Source organism: Hakea prostrata, chromosome 4 (genome assembly GCF_041222555.1).
Source record: "Hakea prostrata isolate BN-2017 chromosome 4, UWA_Hpros_2, whole genome shotgun sequence".
Taxonomy (NCBI): Eukaryota; Viridiplantae; Streptophyta; class Magnoliopsida; order Proteales; family Proteaceae; genus Hakea; species Hakea prostrata.
The window spans coordinates 56,473,132-56,494,746 of NC_142603.1; the positions used below are offsets into that span (position 1 = coordinate 56,473,132).

The 21,615-nt window shown below is 38.8% G+C and overlaps 1 protein-coding gene and 1 long non-coding RNA gene across 4 annotated transcripts; both read right to left on the minus strand.

The window, feature by feature from the left end:
- Positions 1-443: 443 nt before the first annotated feature.
- AGY1 (Albino or Glassy Yellow 1) lies at positions 444-20,756 on the minus strand. Of its 3 annotated transcripts, XM_089153768.1 has the most exons (20): positions 20,090-20,756; positions 19,007-19,079; positions 18,555-18,761; positions 16,806-16,909; positions 16,496-16,675; positions 14,096-14,314; positions 10,860-10,973; positions 10,651-10,764; positions 6,987-7,154; positions 5,714-5,889; positions 4,758-4,824; positions 3,735-3,881; positions 3,472-3,567; positions 3,302-3,370; positions 2,695-2,796; positions 2,360-2,611; positions 2,201-2,268; positions 1,514-1,631; positions 695-934; positions 444-617 (listed from the first exon to the last, which is right to left on the minus strand). In XM_089153768.1, the coding sequence occupies exons 1-20, from the start codon at positions 20,501-20,503 to the stop codon at positions 531-533; spliced, it is 3,015 nt and encodes a 1,004-aa protein (XP_089009894.1). In that variant the 5' UTR covers positions 20,504-20,756; the 3' UTR covers positions 444-530. The 3 variants fall into 3 exon arrangements, with proteins under 3 accessions (XP_089009894.1, XP_089009896.1, XP_089009897.1); XM_089153770.1 differs by lacking the exon at positions 3,735-3,881 and having other exon boundaries at positions 20,090-20,755; XM_089153771.1 differs by lacking the exons at positions 19,007-19,079; positions 20,090-20,756 and having other exon boundaries at positions 18,571-18,660.
- On the minus strand, positions 8,878-10,071 carry LOC149019783 (uncharacterized). The gene is made up of 2 exons (XR_016173133.1): positions 9,657-10,071; positions 8,878-9,623 (listed from the first exon to the last, which is right to left on the minus strand). It is a non-coding gene; the product is annotated as an uncharacterized LOC149019783 (long non-coding RNA).
- Positions 20,757-21,615: the final 859 nt, after the last annotated feature.

Genomic DNA, 21,615 nt, shown 5'->3' on the forward strand with positions numbered 1-21,615 from the left:
AACTGCAACATTATCGGATATTGAATCGACGTGGATTCCGGCAATTACAATTCAATTCAATTCAATTTAAAGGGGAGTGAAATTATGACCATCAGTCCACCATGAATCTCTGCAATGCAATCAAGGAAAAATTGTCTCCAAAATCCGGTCATAGCTGAGCCAAGTGCACTCCTGCATGGTCACAGATTTTCACACCCCCAGACGATTCAAATTTAGCTAGCATAGATCAGAAATCTCGCAAGTTTTCTGCCCATGGGGGTACAACAGTTTACATTTCATGTGTGCATGCTCCATTTTCCTTATCCAACGGTACATGGTACAACGAGATTGGATCCAACTATGGCTTTAACATGAACTCTCCAATTTACATGCTCCAGCTATACAAAACTCGGATATTCCTAGCACATTTTTCACTCCATCTAATATAACCGAGGCTCCCAAAATGAGGTCTCCTTCGTTGGATGTCTGGAACTAACAAGACTAGGCAAGATGTTTCTGCAAGACCAATGGAAATTTTTTTTTTTTTTTTATCACTGCCTCTGCTGTGACACTAGCTCGCCGGAATTGTCATTCTCACTTGGTTGCTTTTGTTTATCTTTTACAATTACTGGCTGGAACTGAAAAATAAGAAATTAAGAGTCAATCACTGAGTCACTTCTGCATCATGATTTCTACTATGACGATTGAGACAAACCTGGTATATGGAGTATATGACATTTCTTCTGATCTGAGCCATCATATCCAAGAAGAGGTTGTAGCCCTCAAGCTTGTACTCGATAAGTGGATCTCGCTGTGCATAGCCCCTTAAACTGACAGCCTGCTGTACAAATTTGAGTGCTTGCAAGTGCTCCTTCCATAACCGATCTATGTTGCTCAGAATTAGGAACCTCTCAGCCTCCTTCATCAAGTCAGGTGCTTGCTTCTCGACTATGTCCTAAACATTTAGTGAAAACAGAAATAAAACAGACAGAATATCTGGGGCTTTTGTAGGTCAACTCATTTCAAGAAATCAGGTTCAAGAAGAATTCTATGAAGCTGACATATGCAATGCAAACAAATATTATAGTCTCGAGACTGTTAATTAGAAAAGGCCACAAAAAAAAAAGAAATATTCTCCAGGGAGTTGTTACAATCTGTTACACACACGAAGAGGCTGCAGCGACCATTTCTTAGTGGACATTTTCAGCATAGCATTTCCACTGGAGGAATATTTAGGACCATAACAGGTTACAATATACAAAATGTTAGAGACTAGCCACCCCTTTCTTTTGAAACATGGGGGCAGATGACCACAAAGAGTCCATTATTCACTGTTTCATCAATGAGTTGTTTTAACTTCCAAGGGAAAGCTAGGTGTCTCATTTACTCGTATGAATCTAGGTGAATAACATCAAAACAAGTAAATAGTAGTAATTTAAACAAAACTAGACCAAAAATTTTCAGCAACAAATGGATTATGATCTAGAGCTTTGGAGGCTACAAAAATATTCTGTAAGTTTATGAAGAAACTCACCCTTTTATGCAAGTATGCTTCACGACCACGGTAGTGAAGGTAATCTCGCAAGTCCTCATAACTTGAACACTTATTCTCAAGAAGATCTGGTGTCAAATCATTTAACAGATAACAATACCTGCAGATAGTACAACAAATAGGAATTGCCAGTAGGTTCTCAGAAATTCTCCCTGCACTGGTAGGGGCTGGTCCAGTAGTAAATCAAATTAAATTTTCGTGTGAATTGATTCTGCTCAGTAGGACGCAAAACAAGTGTGTATCCACGAGTCTTTGTCTATTCACATTTTACTTCCCCTTCTTGATGGGAAAAATGAGTTTACTAAGGAAAGACTCACCATCCATAAGGTCCATATGGGAGAGGAAGAGGGAGATTAGAAATAATGGATCCAATCAGCAAAATATAACCATCTGGCTCAACTGTTCTGTTTTCCTAGACAGGTGGTCAAAAAAGATGAAAAACGCCCATAGAAAACATATTGATCATAAAGAAGCCTTAAAAATGTGACAGATTTTCTTGGTAGGAACACTTGCATGCTGAATCAGAGGTCAGTCACTCCCTGTGCCCAATATACAAGCAGGAAAATGGGCTGTTCGTTTCTATTCCATCATGCAATATTCCTGATGTTTCAATTTTGAACTGTGTTCAGGTGTAGGAACTAGCAAACACAAAGTAAGGGTTCCTCTTACTGTTGAAGTTTTGCAACAAGCTTTCCAATATCCCAGCTCTCTTTAGGGGCATCAGAACCAATATTTGCCTATTCAGGTAACGAGAGGGGATTACAACTGGAACATTGATGGAAGAATGTTATTTTGGCCAAAAAGTAACAGACTTGGTCAGTAAGTTACCTCCAATATGTCATCCATTGTCAGTTCAGCATATTCTATAAGAAGAGATTGTAGGTTGTCAGATTCAAGGGCCCGCCTTCTTTCTGTATAGACACGATCCCTTTGACTGTTCAGGACCTCATCATATTCAAATAACTGCTTCCGAATATCAAAGAAATAATTCTCCACCTTCCGCTGAGCCTCGTCTAGTGCTTTTGTCAGCATTTTAGATTCAATGGGTAGGTCCTCTATTCTGAAAGCTCTCATCAAACCCTACAGTTTGCAGACACAAGATTCTATAAAATTCATACCATTTGTAGAACAAAAAAAGACTCACCGAGATTCCAAGTTAAAACCTGAATCCGGTCCCCACCAAAAATACGAAAGATGTTATCTTCAAGACTAAGAAAGAAACGAGAGCTTCCAGGATCTCCTTGCCGACCACTGCGACCTCGTAGCTGTATACAATAAAGAAAAATAAAAAAAGTCAGCACATAAATATCTTCAGGGGAATTTTAAGTCTTTGTAGGGAAAAAATAGAGGTGTAAATGGGTATCTGAAAATGTAAAGTCAATACTCATCCGTATACATCTAGGAGTATCCAAGTTTTAAGCCGATAACCACCATACAAGTATCAGATCCAGACAGAAATCCAACTAATGATATAGAAGGTTTTTGAAAATTCAACAGCCTCTGAAGAATGAGGGAATAAGAATTATCAGACCAAACCATGCATCGGGAGTAAATTCTATCCATTGGGAGAGCAAGGTCTTGGCTACATGATTAGAATACAAACCAATAGACAAAAATCAAAACTCGATTTGCATCCGTTTCTGTTTAGGGATATCTGAATCCATGCAGGGACTATCCAGATTCAATAATAAGATCTGATCCCTATCCAAATCATTACATCCCTAGAAAAATGTGTGTGAGGTCAAGGTGGAACAAAGAAATAATACTTACCTGATTGTCAATTCGACGCGATTCATGGCGCTCTGTCCCCACCACATGAAGTCCACCTGCTAACACAACCTGTGGAATTGTAGAAAGGAATCATCAATAGCAGCCTCAACCATCGGTCCGTTACCAGATCTAGACATTGGAAGCATTGTTCATCAGAAGATAGAAAGAACCTTATTTCTTTCCTCTTCTGTGTAGATCTTATATTCTTCAACAATTGCAACAAAAGCACTCCGCAACTTTGCTATGACATCATCTCTGGTCGGCCCCTGTTGATCAAGTACAGGATTGTTGTTGAAATCATACAAATGGGATGTCCCATTGCAAATTCCATTCTTTTCAGAGGGTGAGGAATCCCAACTAACATGATACTTTTCTATTACCAAGAGAAACATGGCTTTCTGTTACTAAGGTTCCTCTCAGGTATGAAGTTCACCTTTTCGCTTGAATAAGAGAGTCGTTCCTCTGCTTCAAGTTCAGTCAATGATCTTGGGCCCCATGTTTTCACAGCTAATTCTACTGCTTCATCAGCTAATGCAGTCTTCTCCTTGGATAGTTTGCATGGAAATAATTTTTCATTCACCTGAAATTTCCTGATAAATAATTATATTACAGAAGACAAAATTTTCACCATAGAGTTGTCAATGGATTGGATCTTGATCTGGATCCAATTTGATGAGGAAATCAATAACGCTTCGATTACATGTGAATAGAGTATCACAGCTAACTGGATCAAATTCAATAAACCTTTGACTTCCCAGCCAATTCTTCGCCACACCATATATTGGTCCCTATTTCCTTCTCCCTTTGTAGTTTGTTGGCTTGGTACTGAAGACACTAATCACCCTTCTTTTCATTCCCCCTCAAATCTTCCATCTGGACTCAAGCCCTTGCCTTGCAAGATAAAAGGTGCACCCCTTCCCTTTGACAGAGAATAGGGCCAACAACAGCCAGCTGTTGTTGTCCTTTGCTGACTCATTGATTTATGACACCATCAGTATGCCGGTTTCTTAAGCTGCTACCTCTCATGCTCAATCATGAAATGATCCTAGTAGATGGTCTTCCAAATCCATTCTCTCAACTCGATTTGGAACTCTCAGCCCCTCCTAAACATTTTGTTACTCCCCAAGGAACAAGATCATTATTGCTATCTAAGGTTTTCATCCCTCCATTTTGCTTCCTAACAGGTCCATTTGACTTGATTGAGTCCCATCCCACCCCCACTCCCACAACCCTCCCCCCCCCCCCCCCCCCCCCCCAAAAAAAAAAAAAAAAAAGAAAGAGAAAAACATCTTTAAATTATACGCCATTTTTTGGGGAAGGGGGGAGGTTTGGTATCTAATCTTTTATTTACCCAAAAGAAGATACCAAACAATTAGATCAAGCCATGCGATTCTCTCAATCTGGACAGCCATTATCATCAAACCCTAAAGCAAGTAGATCAAACTCAGAAACGAACCTTCCAATTCTTTTTTGGGGGAAGTTTCTTGATTGACACAAATCCTCCTTCAATTGGATTAACAACCCTGCAGAATATTTTCAGTTACAACTCAGAAATGGTATAAAATATAATTTTATGAATCAGCAAGCTTTGAAATGAAACACTTGAATATTAGTCTACAATTCCACATGTTGGAATTTCTTGCAGTTCAAAGTGAACCACAATCTTAACTGCAAAGTCTATGACCAATAATTCATATCAAAAGGCCATAGAATGACAATGATATCACACTATCACAGGATCCACTATTGAATAGACTATTGTTCGAACTATGAATCTGTGGTTAAGCACAAAGCAACCCTATATCCCCAGAGCCCAGGACATCTGCAATGGAAAGGATGTCACACCATGATTGTAAAGAATCCCTAGATCTATAACCAATACTAGAAGAGAAGAAGAAAGAGAAATTGAGGGAGAAGAAGAGAGAATAACTGGAGAACTGGACTGAGCTATAGAATCTGTGTTCTACCCTACCAGCAAGCACATATTTATAATAATTTGAAATAGAATTACGAAAGGAAACTCAAATATAACTCAACACTAACCTAATTAAGCCAAAAGCTTAGTAGCAAACTCACTTAGACTAGGACACTAATAATCAAAGACCCAATAAGGAAACCACTTACACCAAAGACCCAAAACAATGAGGAAACCACGATAGGGGGACTCCCCCTATCATGTTACATCATATTATCTCTCATTATCTATAACAATGATCAATCAATTATCTAAAAAGGGAAATCAACAAGACCCCATCCATCAGACATTGTCAGGAACACATAAAAATTAGGTCCACTACCTGGTAGAGAGTCAGAAAAGAAGCCTGGTCAAAAATTTTACCATCAAGTGGCTTTTGGGGCCACTGGCCCATATAAGAGATACTGAAATACCCTAATTTAGAAGTCAGACAATACCTTGGCATAAGCATCTCACGTAGCTTTAACCTCGCCATAAATTCTGCATTACCTCCAAGGATTATATCTGTTCCACGACCTGCCATATTGGTAGCAATAGTTACTGCCCCAAGACGGCCACTTTGTGCTACAATTTCTGCTTCCCTCTCCACATTCTCTGGTTTTGCATTTAGAACCTTTCAAATGAAATATATTAGGTGTAGTTTTCGAAATGCAGAAGAGTGACAGAAATAGCTGGGCTATGTTATTTGCACTGCTATGGAAGACAAGTAACTGACATATCAAATTAACATTTTCCCTTGCTTAGGATAGCAATCAGGGCCCTGGTTTTTTCCAACATATTAGTTAGGACAAGGTATGCCCCTCTTGCAGTTAGGATTCAGTTTACTCTTCTGAAGGCCTTTCCCTTCATGACCCAGCCTAACAGTCCACTCTATTCGGTTTGATTTTTGATGTGATAATAACAGAATAAGAAGAGCTCCATAGTGGTTATATCTGCACCCGATTTAAGCCTTGATTACCATTGCTTTGGAGAGTGGTATGAAGTCAGTCAGACCATCTGATCCTTATCAACACAGGATGGACCAACTCACCAACCCAATCTTTTATACCCAGTGAATTGGTCAATCTATTGGTAGAATTAAAATCTTTTCTCAATGCATCTGCCAATTGTATGTCTATATAATCAGATCTGGAGCATTTAGATTGGTGCTCACCCCAACTGCCAACCCTTTAATCCTTATTCATGACTTTCAGATTGGTAGCAGTACATGATGACCTCCAATACCCATGGTTTGAGAACTCGGTTTTGAAGGCCAACTCGGTGGTCAAAAACCCAAAGTTGGACTGAGACCTCACCAAGGTGCAATTTTCCTTTTTTGGGCCAAAGTCAAAGCCAGATTCAGGTAGGAAGCATCAAATTACAGTAAAATTCAGAGATATATTGAGGTGGCTTGCAGCAATATCTAAGATACTACTGAGATATTAACTTGCCACTCTTCTTGTCCTGAAATCCCAAAACAGGAGATACTAATGAGATACCAGTGAGTTTTTGTACTATGCAATAGCAATCCTAAAACCCTTGAAGGCTAACAAACAAATCTTAGGGTCCTAGTTGCCTTGTGAATCAACTCTGTGGCATTTAATTTGGTCAGGTCTGACATTGGTGAAATCCCTATATCCCTACCATCCCTTTTTTGTAGATGAAAAATCTATATTCATCCTTAAGTCTACTTGGATGATATCTTGTTAATTTGGAAAACATAGACCTCACCTCATGTGGAATCCCAGCTTCATGGAGCTGTTCTGACAACAAGTCACTCTGCTCAACGCTGGTTGTGCCAACAAGTACAGGGCGGCCTGTCTTGTGCATCCTAGAAATTTCCACCACAACAGCACGCCATTTTCCATTAGTTGACCTGAAAACAACATCTGATTCGTCCTGAAATGGGGAAAAAATATGCAATGAGACAAAACATTCTCATATGTAAGTAACATATTTTAGTCACGTGTCTTAAATATCCTCAGATCCCATCACTCTGCAGATATCTCATTCTTGGGACCACCAGCAGGGAGAGGTGACAAAGACAGAAGAATATGCTTGACATCTTCTTGTCTTCCACCTTCAAAGTTTCAAGAAAAGAAGGGGAATGAATTCATCTAGTTAGCAGACCTAGGAAAGCAACAAGCACCCCCACCCCAAATGAAGCAGGTTCGAAATGTCCAATTCATTTCAAGAACAACCCACAGAAGGCCCTTTATTCTTCCAACATGCTTCAATAGTAATAGGGATTTGGATACTGAAGAATGGATGTCTGTGTACAGGAAAGAAGACATACTGGGAATCCAGCCTATGAACTAACTAGCTATACCGCTATACCCAGGCCAGGATCAGACAACATGGAAGGGCTAATTAAGCCAAGCCCACTGTCTAAATACGTGGGCCATGCTTGAGGGTATTCTTTTGTAAACTTCAAGGCAAAGCTCAGCCTGTCTGTTAAAAAGGCTTGTAAATAAAGCTGGGTGGCAGCCTATCGGGCCACAAATGCAGAATAAGCCAAGGCTCCAAAGCCTATCAACAGCTCTTAGAAATAAAAGACAGGAATATGACTCTAAATTTCTTGAACTCCACATCACAGACTCACTATGAGCATCTCATGCCTTAAAGTTTCTTTAAGTTATATGTCATTTTTAGTGAATAGATCGGGTTAAATTCGGTAGAACTAAAATCTATATATTTACATAATTTAGCTCAATAAGCTTGGTTAGATCATAACTTTATCTTTTGTAGACAAAAGTAATAAAAACAGTATCAAAAACATGCTCATTGCACAACAGGTGGTATTCTAGAAGTATCTATCCAACAATTCATATCATCATATGCTGGAGCATGGCTCCTTATATTGAGAAAGGAATAGGGAAACACAAATCTCATAATTGTTTTTTCTTTTAGACATCCAACAATTATTTGTTAGAGAACAAATACAATTACCAAAGACCAGTCAAGCATATTCCCAGTAGAAGGGAACATATCCCTAAAAAAAGGGCAAAGGAAAAAGAGTCACTTCATTTACCTTATTTGGTTATTTAGCAGTAGTGCTTTGCCATCCCATGATAGTAAATATGGTCCCAAAATACTTGTTGTACTTTAATTCCACAATGAAAGAGCTCTGTTTCCGAACAGATTTGTCCATCAGTAATGGGGATCACATTGGCGGGTCTATAGGCCGATACGTCTCCAGCTTGTGTTTCAATGACGGGTAAGGCGGTCGAGCTCCCTGCACCTGTCTGGTCCGATTCGCCATCTAGGGTGCAGTACTCCACCGCTTCGCCTAGCAGCATGACACTTGTATTGCTCTCCCACAACCCCGTTTTCACGGCATAGGCAGCTCCCATTTCACTTGCCGCTACTATGGGAATCGCTTTTGCATTCTTTTTCTCAAAGCCCAGACCGTATTACTTATTATTTCTCCTATTCACTATTATTACATTTTTAACTTCTTTAAAACCACACATTCTCACTTTGCAAGTGAATCCCTACCCTTTCTTTTTCAGGCCATTACTCTTGTTCCCTACTCCCTCAAGACTTGCTTCTTATTTTTCCTTCACCCTTTAGCTGTCAGCAAGGCAGCTCTGCTCCATGGAGAGAAAAGGCAAACAGGTCCTTTTCTCTTGATTGCCAACTCACGAGCATGGTATGACAACTTGCGACATTTTGCGAGATTATGGATATCTCAAGATCACTGAAACGAGATACGACTGCAAAATGAAGTTGAGTCAGTTGACTAAATTGTCGACTATTTTGGTGAAATTTCGGAAATTTTGGTGAAGTATCAGTGAAAGTTCAAGAATTTCAGGGGGCTCTTTGTAATTTCAACAATTTCATGCAAGACACAGAAGCCCCCGTTGTGGTTCCATTTTGTAATTTTCAATCGTTCGACTCTGTTCTTGCTCAAATGAAGGGGCAAACTCGAGATTGTTGCCTGCAAAAGCATGCTTGGCATTGCTGATGACGTCACATACATGAAGGTGGTGTCTGATTTATGTTCGGTACTTCTTAGAGTCATGGGGTGCATATGTGGCACAATCAAGCGCAATGCACTTCAGGTCCGATGGACTTACAATGAGATTGAGCAAGGCCAACATAGCAGTTTCTATTAGCCTAGGTCTTGAGGATTTTGTTTGGTTTTGTATTTGTTATGATGAGTTGGAGTTTTGTAATTTTAATTGAGATTTGACTACACCTGGGGTGTTCTATTTATGTCTATATACAACCAAGCATGTGCAAATCAAGAAGACCAATTTGTGTTACGTTTTAGTAAAAGAATAACGTTGGAAATGTGTTTATTGGCCTTGAAATAAGCTATCCACCAAAAACCAGGTCAAAATCAGCCTTAAAGCTCAGCAAAACCTGGCACAATCTTGGACCAGGTTTTGCTAAAACTATCTCAACCTGGTCGAAACACTGAAATGAAATGAATTTTGAACCTTGCTCATGAGTGAATCCACCTTTTGCCATATTTCATTCTTCTCGAGCAAATTTTCACTAAAATATGGCTCTAGCGGTAGACACTGTGGATAACTCACGCTGCCAATAGAGCAAGAAAACCACACTATCTGCTTGCAGCTTTGCCCGTACGACCAGCGAAGTCAAATCCAGGTCAATAGCATGTTAGGGAGGTCCTTGGGAGGATATAGCGAGTCTCAGAGTTATTCTCCTTGCCACAGCTAAAATTCGACATTTCTAATTTCCATAGAATAGTGTGGGCTTTTCTGGCAACATCTTCGTCTGAAAATAGGTTTGATTTGCTTCACTGATAAGAATTTTTACGATTTTTTTTTTTTTTGGGTTGGGGGGGGGGGAACGGGGGGTTTGAATTTGCAGCTATTATGTCTTCATAAGCTGCAGTACCAGAACACAATGAAGCCTAACAAGTTCTGTAGATCAATCAATACCATACAAAGATAATGAAATATGAACTCTAGAGAGTTATATCCCTGATTTTCCCCCACCACCTAAACAACAGCCCAAAAAACTACCCAAAAAAAAAAATCTCTCTTTATTGTATTTTTTTATTCGGTTTTTTTTTTTTTTTTTTTTTTGGGTTGGGGGGGGGGGGGAACGGGGGGTTTGAATTTGCAGCTATTATGTCTTCATAAGCTGCAGTACCAGAACACAATGAAGCTCTAACAAGTTCTGTAGATCAATCAACACTATACAAAGATAATGAAATATGAACTCTACAGAGTTATATCCCTGATTTTCCCCCACCACCTAAACAACAGCCCAAAAAACTACAAAAAAAAAATTCTCTTTATCGTATTTTGTATTCGTAGGAAAACCAGTCAGACATATAAAGAAAATATAAATAAAATACAGTAAACTAATGGGTACTAGAATTCTTCCCACTGGAAAATGGAACAACTGTAAGACAGACCTTTCTTATCATGGGCTTGTTTGTTGGAACAATTGTGACTTTAAGCTTGTATATGCTCTCAAATTCAGTGCTTTCAGTTGCTGCTGTTCCAGTCATTCCACAAAGTTTGGGAAACTGTATCACTTAACATCAAAGGTTAGAATGGAAAGATAATAACTGACAACATGCTTTAGCAAACGAAAAATAAAGGAAATGGTCCCAGATCTCACCTGAAGAAAGAAGTTTTGATAGCTGATGGATGCTAGAGTTACTGTTTCATTTTGAATTGGCAAACCTTCCTTTGCTTCAACTGCTTGGTGAAGTCCATCACTCCATCTTCTTCCCTGCCAAAAGAAAGTGAGTTGGGAAAAAATAAATTTGAAGCTAGAAACGATCAAATCAAACACATGGTCTTGTTAGATGATTATAAAATAGTTTAATGTTCATGCAAACCACCAACTAACAAAGTCTGTGAATGTCTCCATTTATAGCTGTTAAAATGATTTACTCACTAACAGCAACTATATTCCACAACTAGAAATCCCACCTCTCCGGTTTATATCCATTAAACAAAGGGTCCATTGACCCATTCCCCATCAAAGAGGGTGAGGTCAGATGGCGACCTCACTAACATCACCCACTTGGCTACACTGGCCGCATGTACACTTCACATCCCCATTTGTTGGAATATACTATCATGATACTTGCATCTTCCATTTGACCATACTAGCTGCATTTATGCTTAGAGTCCCTATTTCCAGGAACAACCATCAATATGCAGTTACAGTCACAGTGACACTTCTGAATCCAGGTAAAACTATCACGACACATTCAATCAATTTCTGAAAACCAAGAACAGATTATATCCAAATCCAAAAAAGAACTATCATGATTTATGTACCCGAATTCCATCAACAATCCTCATGATGAATTTGTGTTCCAAAGCTAAGACTTCTAAAGTCCCACATTCCCCAATTCTGGGGACTGCCATCATGATGCATTTTTGTATTCCATCTAAATTATTCTAAGCAAATTCCTGGGCTTCCTTCATGATGAATCTATTCCATATAGATTATCCCAAGTCCTGTCGATTCACATGGTTGATGTAGACTTTATCAAGGAATAGGATTCCACATCACTCAAACGTGAACTCAACCTTTTCTACCATATCTCATATGCAATGTTATTGTATTTTTACATGTTTTCCCTTTGAGCAGTTTATGCTACTATAAATCAATCATATTGTCATTTGATTATCACAAAATATTTTCACTAGTCCATTTACAAGATCCATTAAATCTATTAAGAATCGTCTTATCTGAACTACATGAATAGCTATCATACTACAGGCGACATACTTAACTTCTGGCGTGTGCCCTATAGAAAATCTTGGTTTCTTGCTACCCCAAAAAATGGTTGGACTTGTGAATATAAACATGTCAGCAAGTAGTCTTGAGGTTGTTTCTGTCACCTCTGCAAATGGTATCAGAATATCCATGAATCCCAAGCATTTTTGCTTAAAAATCAACGTCAAGCAATAAATTTCATTATTCGCTCTGCTTAATCTCAATGCCTTCATATGTGCTTATCGACTGGCTGGATTTTCTAAGTCTGGCCGAGTATACAATACAATGAACCACAAACTACTACTGCTTAAGCCATAAGGTATATATAACTTTTCCTGACCTTGAGGATGATAGTTTCCCAATATAATTGGAGACAGTGAAGAATTGCAATTCTACTTCCCAAACCTTTTTGGTACAGAGTTCAAGTATTTGGCTTCGTTTAGCATCTTTAGATCTTTACCAGTTATTAGTTAACAACATGTCAATGACATAGGAAGAGAAAGATGAAAAACTAATACTCCAAGATATACACAATTGTCTAATATTTACCCTAGCATAGGCAAATACGCTACATACCGACCAAGCTTCTCAGCAGTCTAAGGAATAATTCAGGCAGTCAAATAATGGCATATGCTGGTAAAGGGGAAAAGCTATCGGTCTTGACAATGGAATTGCAAGCCACACGTAAGAGGGATCCAAATTTGCACTCAAGAGGGTATTTGGAGGTCTCCATCAGATCTGATTCTGGATTAGCAGTAGATATTCTTAATGGAACTATCCAAGGGCCTTGGAAGTGTTAAGCTATGAAAGGGAGAATTTTGCAAGAGGCAGCCATGCAGACAGAGGTGGAGTTGAGGCATGTGAGGAGAGAACCAAACAGCCAGCAGACTACATGACAGGGGTCAGCTAAGGCACCAACAAGTGTGGTGGGATCCTATACAATCCCATAAAGAGCCAGTTGTTTTGATTCAAAGGGATGTGGAAGCACATGTTTATTACAGGTTGTAATTTGGCTTAGTTTCCTGTTCGGGATATTGGTTAGGAGGGAATGCCCTCCTTGTTTGGATTCTCCTTGCCCCTCTTTCTAAAGGAATTCTAGGAGGATGTCTTCTTTGTACTTTGTCTCTAATATAAAACTCACTTGTCAAAAAAGGTTTCTTAGCAGTCTTTAACTTACTTTTGGCAAATCCTTTCGCAACTAATTGGGCCTTAACTTTCAATAGACCCGTTTTCTTAAGTACCCATTCATAGCTTGTGATTTTCCAGCCTTTAGTAGGTTGCATGGTTACCATACTTGACCATTGACCTTATTCCTACAATTTTATTGCTTGGCTATGGGTTACAGGATTAACTACTTCAACTACATCCATATCAATTGTATGACAAGATGGCTTAGATAGGGTGGAAGTTGACAATACAAGATGAGATTTTGTTGAACTTTTTACTTACACTTACCCTAGGTCTCGTGTTATGTCCTTAAGAGTTCGATCATCTAAAATGATACACAGGAATTCCAAATCCTACTTATATGGTTCCTCATCAAATTTCCCAAGAAATTCCCTAACATGGGGCTGATTTGGTATGATTTCAATTTATGTTTTGGATGGTTTCACGACATAGTCAACAAATAGATCTTTGGTCAGGAAATGAAGATTATTTTGGTTGCAACAATTTGAAATTTTCAAGAATTAGAAATCTATTTGGTAATTGAATGATTGAAAATATAAACAATGAAGTGGGTGAACAGGGAATCCTTCACCAATCTTCCTCTTGTCTAATTGCATATTACATCTTTACAGGGTTAAAATAAAAATAAAGATTTTATTGGAACAAAGAGAGGGGGACAGATGCACTGTCCTAAGGAAAGGGGGAAAAAAAGGAAAAACCAGAGACAGTGAGAGGTATTAAACAGAATAAAGAATTGAGAAGAAGAGAGATGCTGAGGAGTTTTTTTTTTTTTTTTTTTTTTTTTTTTGGGGGGGGGGGGGGGGGGGGGGGGGGGGGGGGGGGGAATCTTCAAGAATCATCTTGTCTTGGTATAATACTGGGAGTGCAAGAAATTGGTTCAGATCTATAACACAATATCACAATCTAGTGGCATATCCATAATTAGACTTTACCTGCATGACTCGACCAGTAAACTCATCCACAATAAGAACCTCTTTGCCACGGACGATGTAGTTGACATCTCTAAGAAAGAGTTCTTTTGCTTTTATTGCATTCAGAACATATGATGCCCACTGTTCTCGAGGATCATATAGATCTTTTACGTCCAAGATGTCTTCAGTATCCTCGTAACCTTGCTCAGTGAGCAGAACAGTTTTTTGCTTCTCGTCAACCTATAAGTGTCCCACATGAGAAAGATAAAGAAAAACTTCATTTTTTTATAAACATCAAAGACAATACAACTTTTTAACCAAGTCTCTTTTTTTTCCTTTTTTATTTCTTTTTTTCGGATGAAAAAATGAGGTCATCACCAAGGAAACGATAGGTGCAGGAACATACAAGCAAAAAGGCTAAACAAAAGAATTCCAAGGACTAGAAAAAGTGACAAGATCCCAACAAAATTGGCAAACTAAATGAAGGGAAAATATACAGCCTTCAAAAGACAACCAAGGCCAATTTAAATGAAAACACTCTAATCCGGCATCTGAGGCATGACTTATGATGTCCAAGCTCATAGGCAAAATCTTATCCAGGGCAGGTAGGGTATAGGCAATGTAGGGATGATTCTTAGGCAAAGGAGAGGGGCTAGGGTTAAAGGTATGAACTCTAAGAGTGGGTGGACGTTAGCCAAGGGCATGGAGCAGGACAACCCGGAGGCAATGTTAAAAAGGCCTAAAAAAGGATGAGCAAGGAAGGAGGGAAGGGTTACGTCAGTGAGCCAAAGGAAAAGAAGGATCTAGCCTGTCAAGCCCAGCAGGATCGGCCAAAGAGGTGGGTGGTGGGCCGGGCCAGAGAGGAGAGAGAAAAGAATAGCCAGGACCACAAGGAAGCATTAGGAAGAGCAAGAGCAGGAAGGAGGAGAGATCAAGGAAGTCTAGTCCAGCCCTCTGAGCAATAGGGCAATCCCCAGGTTGGTTCAAAGAATCTGGTCTAGAAGAAATCAACAGAGTGACTAGGAGCAGAGGCATAGTCAATTTGAGGAAGGCAGTGGGAGATTACTTGAACAGTCTGAGGAGCAGGAAAGGTTAGCAGCGAATGGTGAGAAGATAAGTGGCAAGAGTAGCACCATTGGAGAAACCAACGGAATTGAGAAAGGATGCCTCAGGGAGAGCCTGATGCTGAGAGACTCTATGATTGCAGCCTCTTCTCTGGCCACGGCTGGACATGGGGAGCATGGGCTATTGGAATGGCCAGGGGCAGAGGATAGAGGATCTGGGATCAACTTTGCACATATGAACAGTGGGTGTTTCATACAGGGGTCTTCTTCACACACACCAAAAGTGGGGGTCTTGGGAATGGAGGCTTGCGTGAGCTGATCGAAAGCTTTGCAAATGAAACAGAGGGTTGGAAGCCTTTCAAAGTGATCATTATCCATGATAGTGACTGAAGATGGGGGAGTATCTTCAGCAGAGACCTGACACACATATGAGTGAATGACAGCCCATCCATCTTTTTGGTTCTGGTATCACAATAACGGTGTTTGCTGATAACAGACCCAATGATGCAAAGACCTTTCTCACACCAATAGTGGAGAGGGAGGCCGGTAAGCACGATCCATAGAAGGACAGATTGGTAACCAACCTTGTTGAGCTGAAGATGGGGATCCCATTGACGAAGGAAGATGGAATTCTTCCACAGAACAAGGACTGCCCTTAAGAGCTTTCAGATATCATCTTCTTCATAGAAATTGAAATTGAAAATGGCAACTCTATTTTCAAGGAGGTAAGAGTTAGAGGTCCTCTGGGCTAACCACTGGTATGTAAGGGATGACTTCAATTTATTGAAGAGAGGTCTGCTCCCAAGGAAGTAACCAACCAAGCAGTTTTCTCATTGCGAATTTCAGAATCAAGAAGCCCATCAAGGAAGGTGAGGCAAAGTGGAGATGGTGAGATCCCTAGCAGAGCAAAGGGCAGACCTGAAAAAGAGAGTTGGAGGCCTTGACACCCAAGAAGGAAGCTTGGAGGAGAGGTTAAGAGGGGAGAGAGGTTGGAAGAGGGAGCAACCGACAGGCAGGGTCGCCACGGAGAGGTCACATGGAAAACTCTTAGGTCACTACATGTAAACCAGCTGTCAATATCGCCAGCTTTTAGCCTGATCTTTAACCTATAAAAGACGATTAAATGACCCTGAAGGATTTGGTCTGGTTCATAATTAACTTGACCATCTAGGCTGATCCTTTTTAAACATATGACATCACCCATTACACTATAAAATCCCCACCCCCCCACCCAAAAAAAAAAAAAAAAGAAGAAGAAAAAAAAGATATATAGTGGATAACTAGTTTTAACAATACCACAGAATATGTTAATACAATTAAAATCTGTAATCCAATCAGTGATAAGTCTATTCCTCACAGTATAGTGCAGATCTCTCTCAAAGGCTGCAGCAATCTTGGCAGCCTTGTAGTAACGATCACTTGGTTTCTCAGCAGGTCCTGAGATGATGAGAGGAGTCCTTGCTTCATCAATAAGGATAGAATCTACCTCATCAATTACACAGTAATTGAAACCTCTCGTGACTAACTCATCAACACTCTGCAAGTATCAATCAGAGGAACTCTCATCAGACAAGCTCTCAAAGAGCAAAAAAGAAAGGTAAGGGTATTCTACTGGAATGCACTAATAGGGAAGCTAAAAATGACAATGCCCATGATGATTTACTTGCCGTGGCAAGGTTGTCCCTCAAGTAATCAAAACCTAGCTCACTGTTGGTAACATAGGTGATGTCACACAAGTAGTTTTCCCTCCTCTGTTCATTTGACATATTCTCTGCAAGCACAAACATTTTGCTGTAAGATCAGAGATGCAATTTGAGTTCAGTTTTACCAAAAAATAAATAAATAAAGCAAAATGTTGAGCTTTATATAGATACATTTATATATTGTGCATTATTGGAGGTTATATATATATATATATATATATATATATATATATATATATATATATATATATATATATATATATATATTATATATATATATATATATATATATATATATATATATTGTGCATTATTGGAGGTGTCCACTGACTGTGAACTTTCCAGCAATGGCTGATCATGTTGAGTGACGTAATAGATCATAACCATTTGATTCATCAAGAAACTAACATAGACAGATTAGGGTAGTAGAATAGAAAAAATATATGAAATTGACATGTTGCCAACACTTGAAAATTGAAAGGGATGGATCAGATAGAATAAAGGCAGTGATTGGGGCACCCTTGAGTGAGAAACCAAGAATTATTGCTATATAATGGATTTTTATTTAAAAAAAGAAAAAGGTCGTACCCAGCGCACAAGGCTCTTGCATTCAGCAAGGACTAGGGAGGTCATATGTACGCTTTCTTACCCCTGTTTCTAGGACTTGAACCCATGACCAAGAGTGTCCCATCTGGTTCTAGAAATAAAATTTAAATACAATTATAAGAAATTATGAATAAAGATAGTTCATAAAATCATCCACCAACTAATTAAATTGGGCAGGCATGGCACAACATTAAGTTGTGCTATTGCAGGTTCATAACTTGAAACAGACCCTCCTGCAAAGAAGGGAGTAAAGCAACTCATATTGGCCCTCACAGCCTGCAGTAGCAGGAGCCTTATGCAATTAAACACTTTTTCTCCTAACTAATTTACAGTCACCTTCTGACTAGATGCTCATATCAAATGCAAATTAAACTCTTGAATGGCCACTAAGTTCAACCATGCTTTGTCATTAAAATCTAAAAAATTAAAATAAGAGCTTAGTCTGATGATGAATGACAAGAATAGAATGTAATTGATGCAGCTCAAAATCATCCAGGTACCACAGAAGCTTCTCCTGTTCACAATTTGAGTGCAAGCAAGTAATCTCTTCATGGGAGTGTATAGATGCTTTTCTTTTGGCTTTTATTATTTTAAGTAAGTTCATTTTGTTCATAATCATAGTTAGCACATCTCCCCTTGGTGACATGATCATGGATTCCATCTTTTAACTTTATTCAGACTAAAGGCGAAGTGATAATATAGAACATACAACGACTGACCAATATTATTCATTAGATAAGAACCCAATTTAAAAATAAAAAACAAATAACAAGAAATGATTTTGATAAAGTTTTAAATAAGTTTAAACCACAGAAAAGAAAAATAAAAGCTTAACAGCTTAACAATCTATAAATCAAGTATACATGTAACTCGAAATGAAGAAGAAAAAATACATATACAATTTATAAAGAAATGACTAGAAGTCAGCCAACATCCCAGTGAATGAAAAGGAATTGTTTTCTTTTTCTTTTTCTTTCTTCTTCATTTTTTTTTTTTTTTTCCTTTTTTAATTGAAAACCAAACCATTACAGTAAAGGCAATCTAAAAAAAGCAATTGAAAAATATGATTTTCAATAATAAAAAGAAAAATCAAAGAATGAAACATACGTTGGATTAGTCCAACCTGCAGTCCAAGAAATCGTGGAACCTGCCCAACCCACTCACAATCTCGCCGTGCAAGATAATCATTAACAGTAACGACGTGAACTCCTTTTCCACTTAGCGCATTCAAGTAAGCTGGTAAAATAGCAACAAGAGTCTTCCCTTCTCCAGTTCTCATTTCAGCTATTTCTCCCTTGTGAAGAACCATTCCACCTACATGACCAATGGAAACAAATCGGAACCATAAGCATGATTCAAAAAGTCAACTATAAAATTGGACCTGAACTCCTAACTCTAAAGGCCCAATGTACAATAATAAAAAAGTTCGGAGACAAATGTTCCATGTTTTTTACTCCATTTTTGGAGTGCACTTGATTTCTTGTCATTGGAGAAGGAATAATTTGGAGTGACGATGAAATTTAAAAAACAAGTAAAAACAGATGTCTAATCCAACATACCTATCAGTTGCACATCGAAAGGACGAAGACCCAGAACCCTCTTTGAAGCCTCTCTTACTACAGCAAATGCTTCCTGCCAATAAGAGGAGCAAAAGAAGCTACTTGTTTCATCACTGAGATAGTATCAGATCAATAAAGAAAATAAGCAAACTGTTGCAGCCCTTTTAGCATTAGAAATTCCAGCACAGTGAACAGAACTTAAAATTTTAGATTAACCCTAAAGTACAAAATAATTTTTTCAGTTAAGTAGTATAGTGTATACATTAATCAAGATCCCTGTACTGCCAAACAAATATTGTCATATTGTGGTGCTTGTGTCAGCAAGCAGAGAATTTTCTCATGGGTGTCACTGCACCTCCCATGTCAGATCTCTCACAATCGCATGGATAATCTTTCTGTATTATTAAGAATGACATCACATAAACCAGGTTGGTTTCTTCATTTTTTACTTTTTGGAGGTACAAGTGGTGGTGGGACTGTTTTGGAACTTAGAACGAGTAGATACTTTCCTGGGAAACATCAAATATATAGTATGCACTGTGCTAGAAAAAGAAACTAGAAAGCTTAAAAATCTGTGGTTGCTCAGCTTGCTGAGACTACCTACTCAGCAATTATTCTCTAAAGGAGCTTATAGTCTATAGAGACAACAGGCAAGCTTTGGAAACTAAAATTGGACGACATGGACAAGGAAGAAAAATGTCTAACCTTGCAGTGGAAAGAGACTAAAAGACTCATGATAATAGCAGAAAGTTTAGCCTCCAAGGACATTAGATGGCCAAATAGACTTCCAATCACTTGAGTTGATACACACCAGTAATTAAAAGTTTGTGAGGAAATCCTTTTATTTTCCTTGTTTGTAAACTTTCTCTTGGGTCTTTCTTATTCTGTGATACATTTTAGTTGGTTGATCACAAGTAGGGGATAGGGATGGGGGCTTATATAATTTGAAATGACCTATCATTATTGTCCAGTTCTTTGGCATACGCTTCAATGAGATGAAAGACAAGGATCTATTCATAAATGAAAGCAAAAGCATTATTCCCTGAAAACACTTAATTTGCACAGTAAATTCTCAAAACTCACAGGCAAGAGCGAGTTCAAAGAATCACCCTGGCGGGCTCGTTCCCTTAACAAGGAAGTTCTATCCCGCAATTCCAAATCGGACAGCGCAGACATCTCTGCTTCCATTCCGTTAATCAAGCCAACAGTTGCAGCGTACTGCTGCCTCGTAGCCTCACCTGTATCGGTCCCTCTGAAAATCCCACCGAGGAGACCTCCCAAAGATGCCATCGGACTCAATCGCCGCTTTCTGAAACCATTAAAGCTTGAGACTTTCGCCCCGAAACTGCACATGTGATGGGGACCTCTGCCGAAAAAGGAGGTACCAATTGCGGACTTTGGATGGTAATGACTGTGGGAGAGAAATTGTTTAGAAGGAGGAGGGACAAAACACTGGCAGTTTTTCACCACCGGATGCGACCCCAAGGCCGCTGTCATTTCTGCTTCTAAGTACGAAGCCTGAAAGTTGAAACAAAGCTCGTTGCGATGCTCAGCTCGAATTCGAAAATTTAATCTCGGGTTTTCCACTCTCTTCCATAACCCTTGGCGTTGCTTCAGAGCGTAGAATAAGCTAGTTGCACAAGGGATCCTTCAGCGGAAGCAGGCGAGCTTGGGAACTATGGAGTATGGACTCATCTGACTACCAACATGTATCCAGTATGCACTGGGAAGTTGGAAGATAAGGTGCGTTGTCGTGTTTATGACTTCGGATCTTTTCTTTTGAGTTTTGGTTTTATGATTTTATAACAAGTGTCCACGTGTACTTTTGAAAACTCTCGGTACTGATTTTTTTTTTTTTTTCTCTCCTTTCTCATTGGAGGAAATCCTAATTTGTATATTATCTCATAATCCCTCCATTTTATATTTTATAACGATAAATTCAACCAAACTATATAAGTATATATATATAACGATACACTGGGACTACCTGCGCCGCAAAAGAAAAATATACATTGGGAACAGGAAAAGAAATTAAAAATGGCTTTTTTTTCTTCTTTAGTTTTCCCATTGAAAAGGCTTGTATAGATATTTAACATCAAGGTAAACCGTAAAAGCAAAAAACAAAAATGACACACAAGAAACAAGCTGGTTAACCATACAAGTTTCTTGTTGTCAGAATAAAAGTAAAAATAAAAAACACAAAAAACAAGAGAAGAACAAAATTGATGGAAATGTTAACAAACTTCGACTATCAGATAATGGACACTAGAGAGCTGTGAAGATAGCTTACAGTGTGTAACCTTATGCCTCACCTTTCATTGAGACAAAACTCCTGCGATGACTTTTTTGTACGGAATTTTAACATTCTACCCAGAAGAAGAAGATAGTGTTATCTATTGATGCCTTCCCATCTGTTTTATCCTCATTACCGAGGGCTGATGCTAGCAAGAAAAGAAATATTGTCTATGTATCTATATTTCTTTTAATCTATTAATAAAGTTACCTGTGCTCCCAAAAAATAAAAAAACAAGAGTTCTGCTTTCGAATCAAACGTTTATTCTCCACCTTTGATAAATTCTCAATCATGATGATGCAAGTTGCGACTTGGA

Excerpts from the sequence above, each read along its gene's own strand:
- AGY1 (XM_089153768.1), bottom strand. The coding sequence starts at position 20,503 with ATGACAGCGGCCTTGGGGTCGCATCCGGTGGTGAAAAACTGCCAGTGT. Across the intron at positions 3,882-4,757 it reads CCCCAAAAAAGAATTGGAAG|GTGAATGAAAAATTATTTCC; the intron begins GTTCGTTTCTGA and ends AGGAAATTTCAG. Across the intron at positions 3,371-3,471 it reads CAGAAGAGGAAAGAAATAAG|GTTGTGTTAGCAGGTGGACT; the intron begins GTTCTTTCTATC and ends ACAATTCCACAG.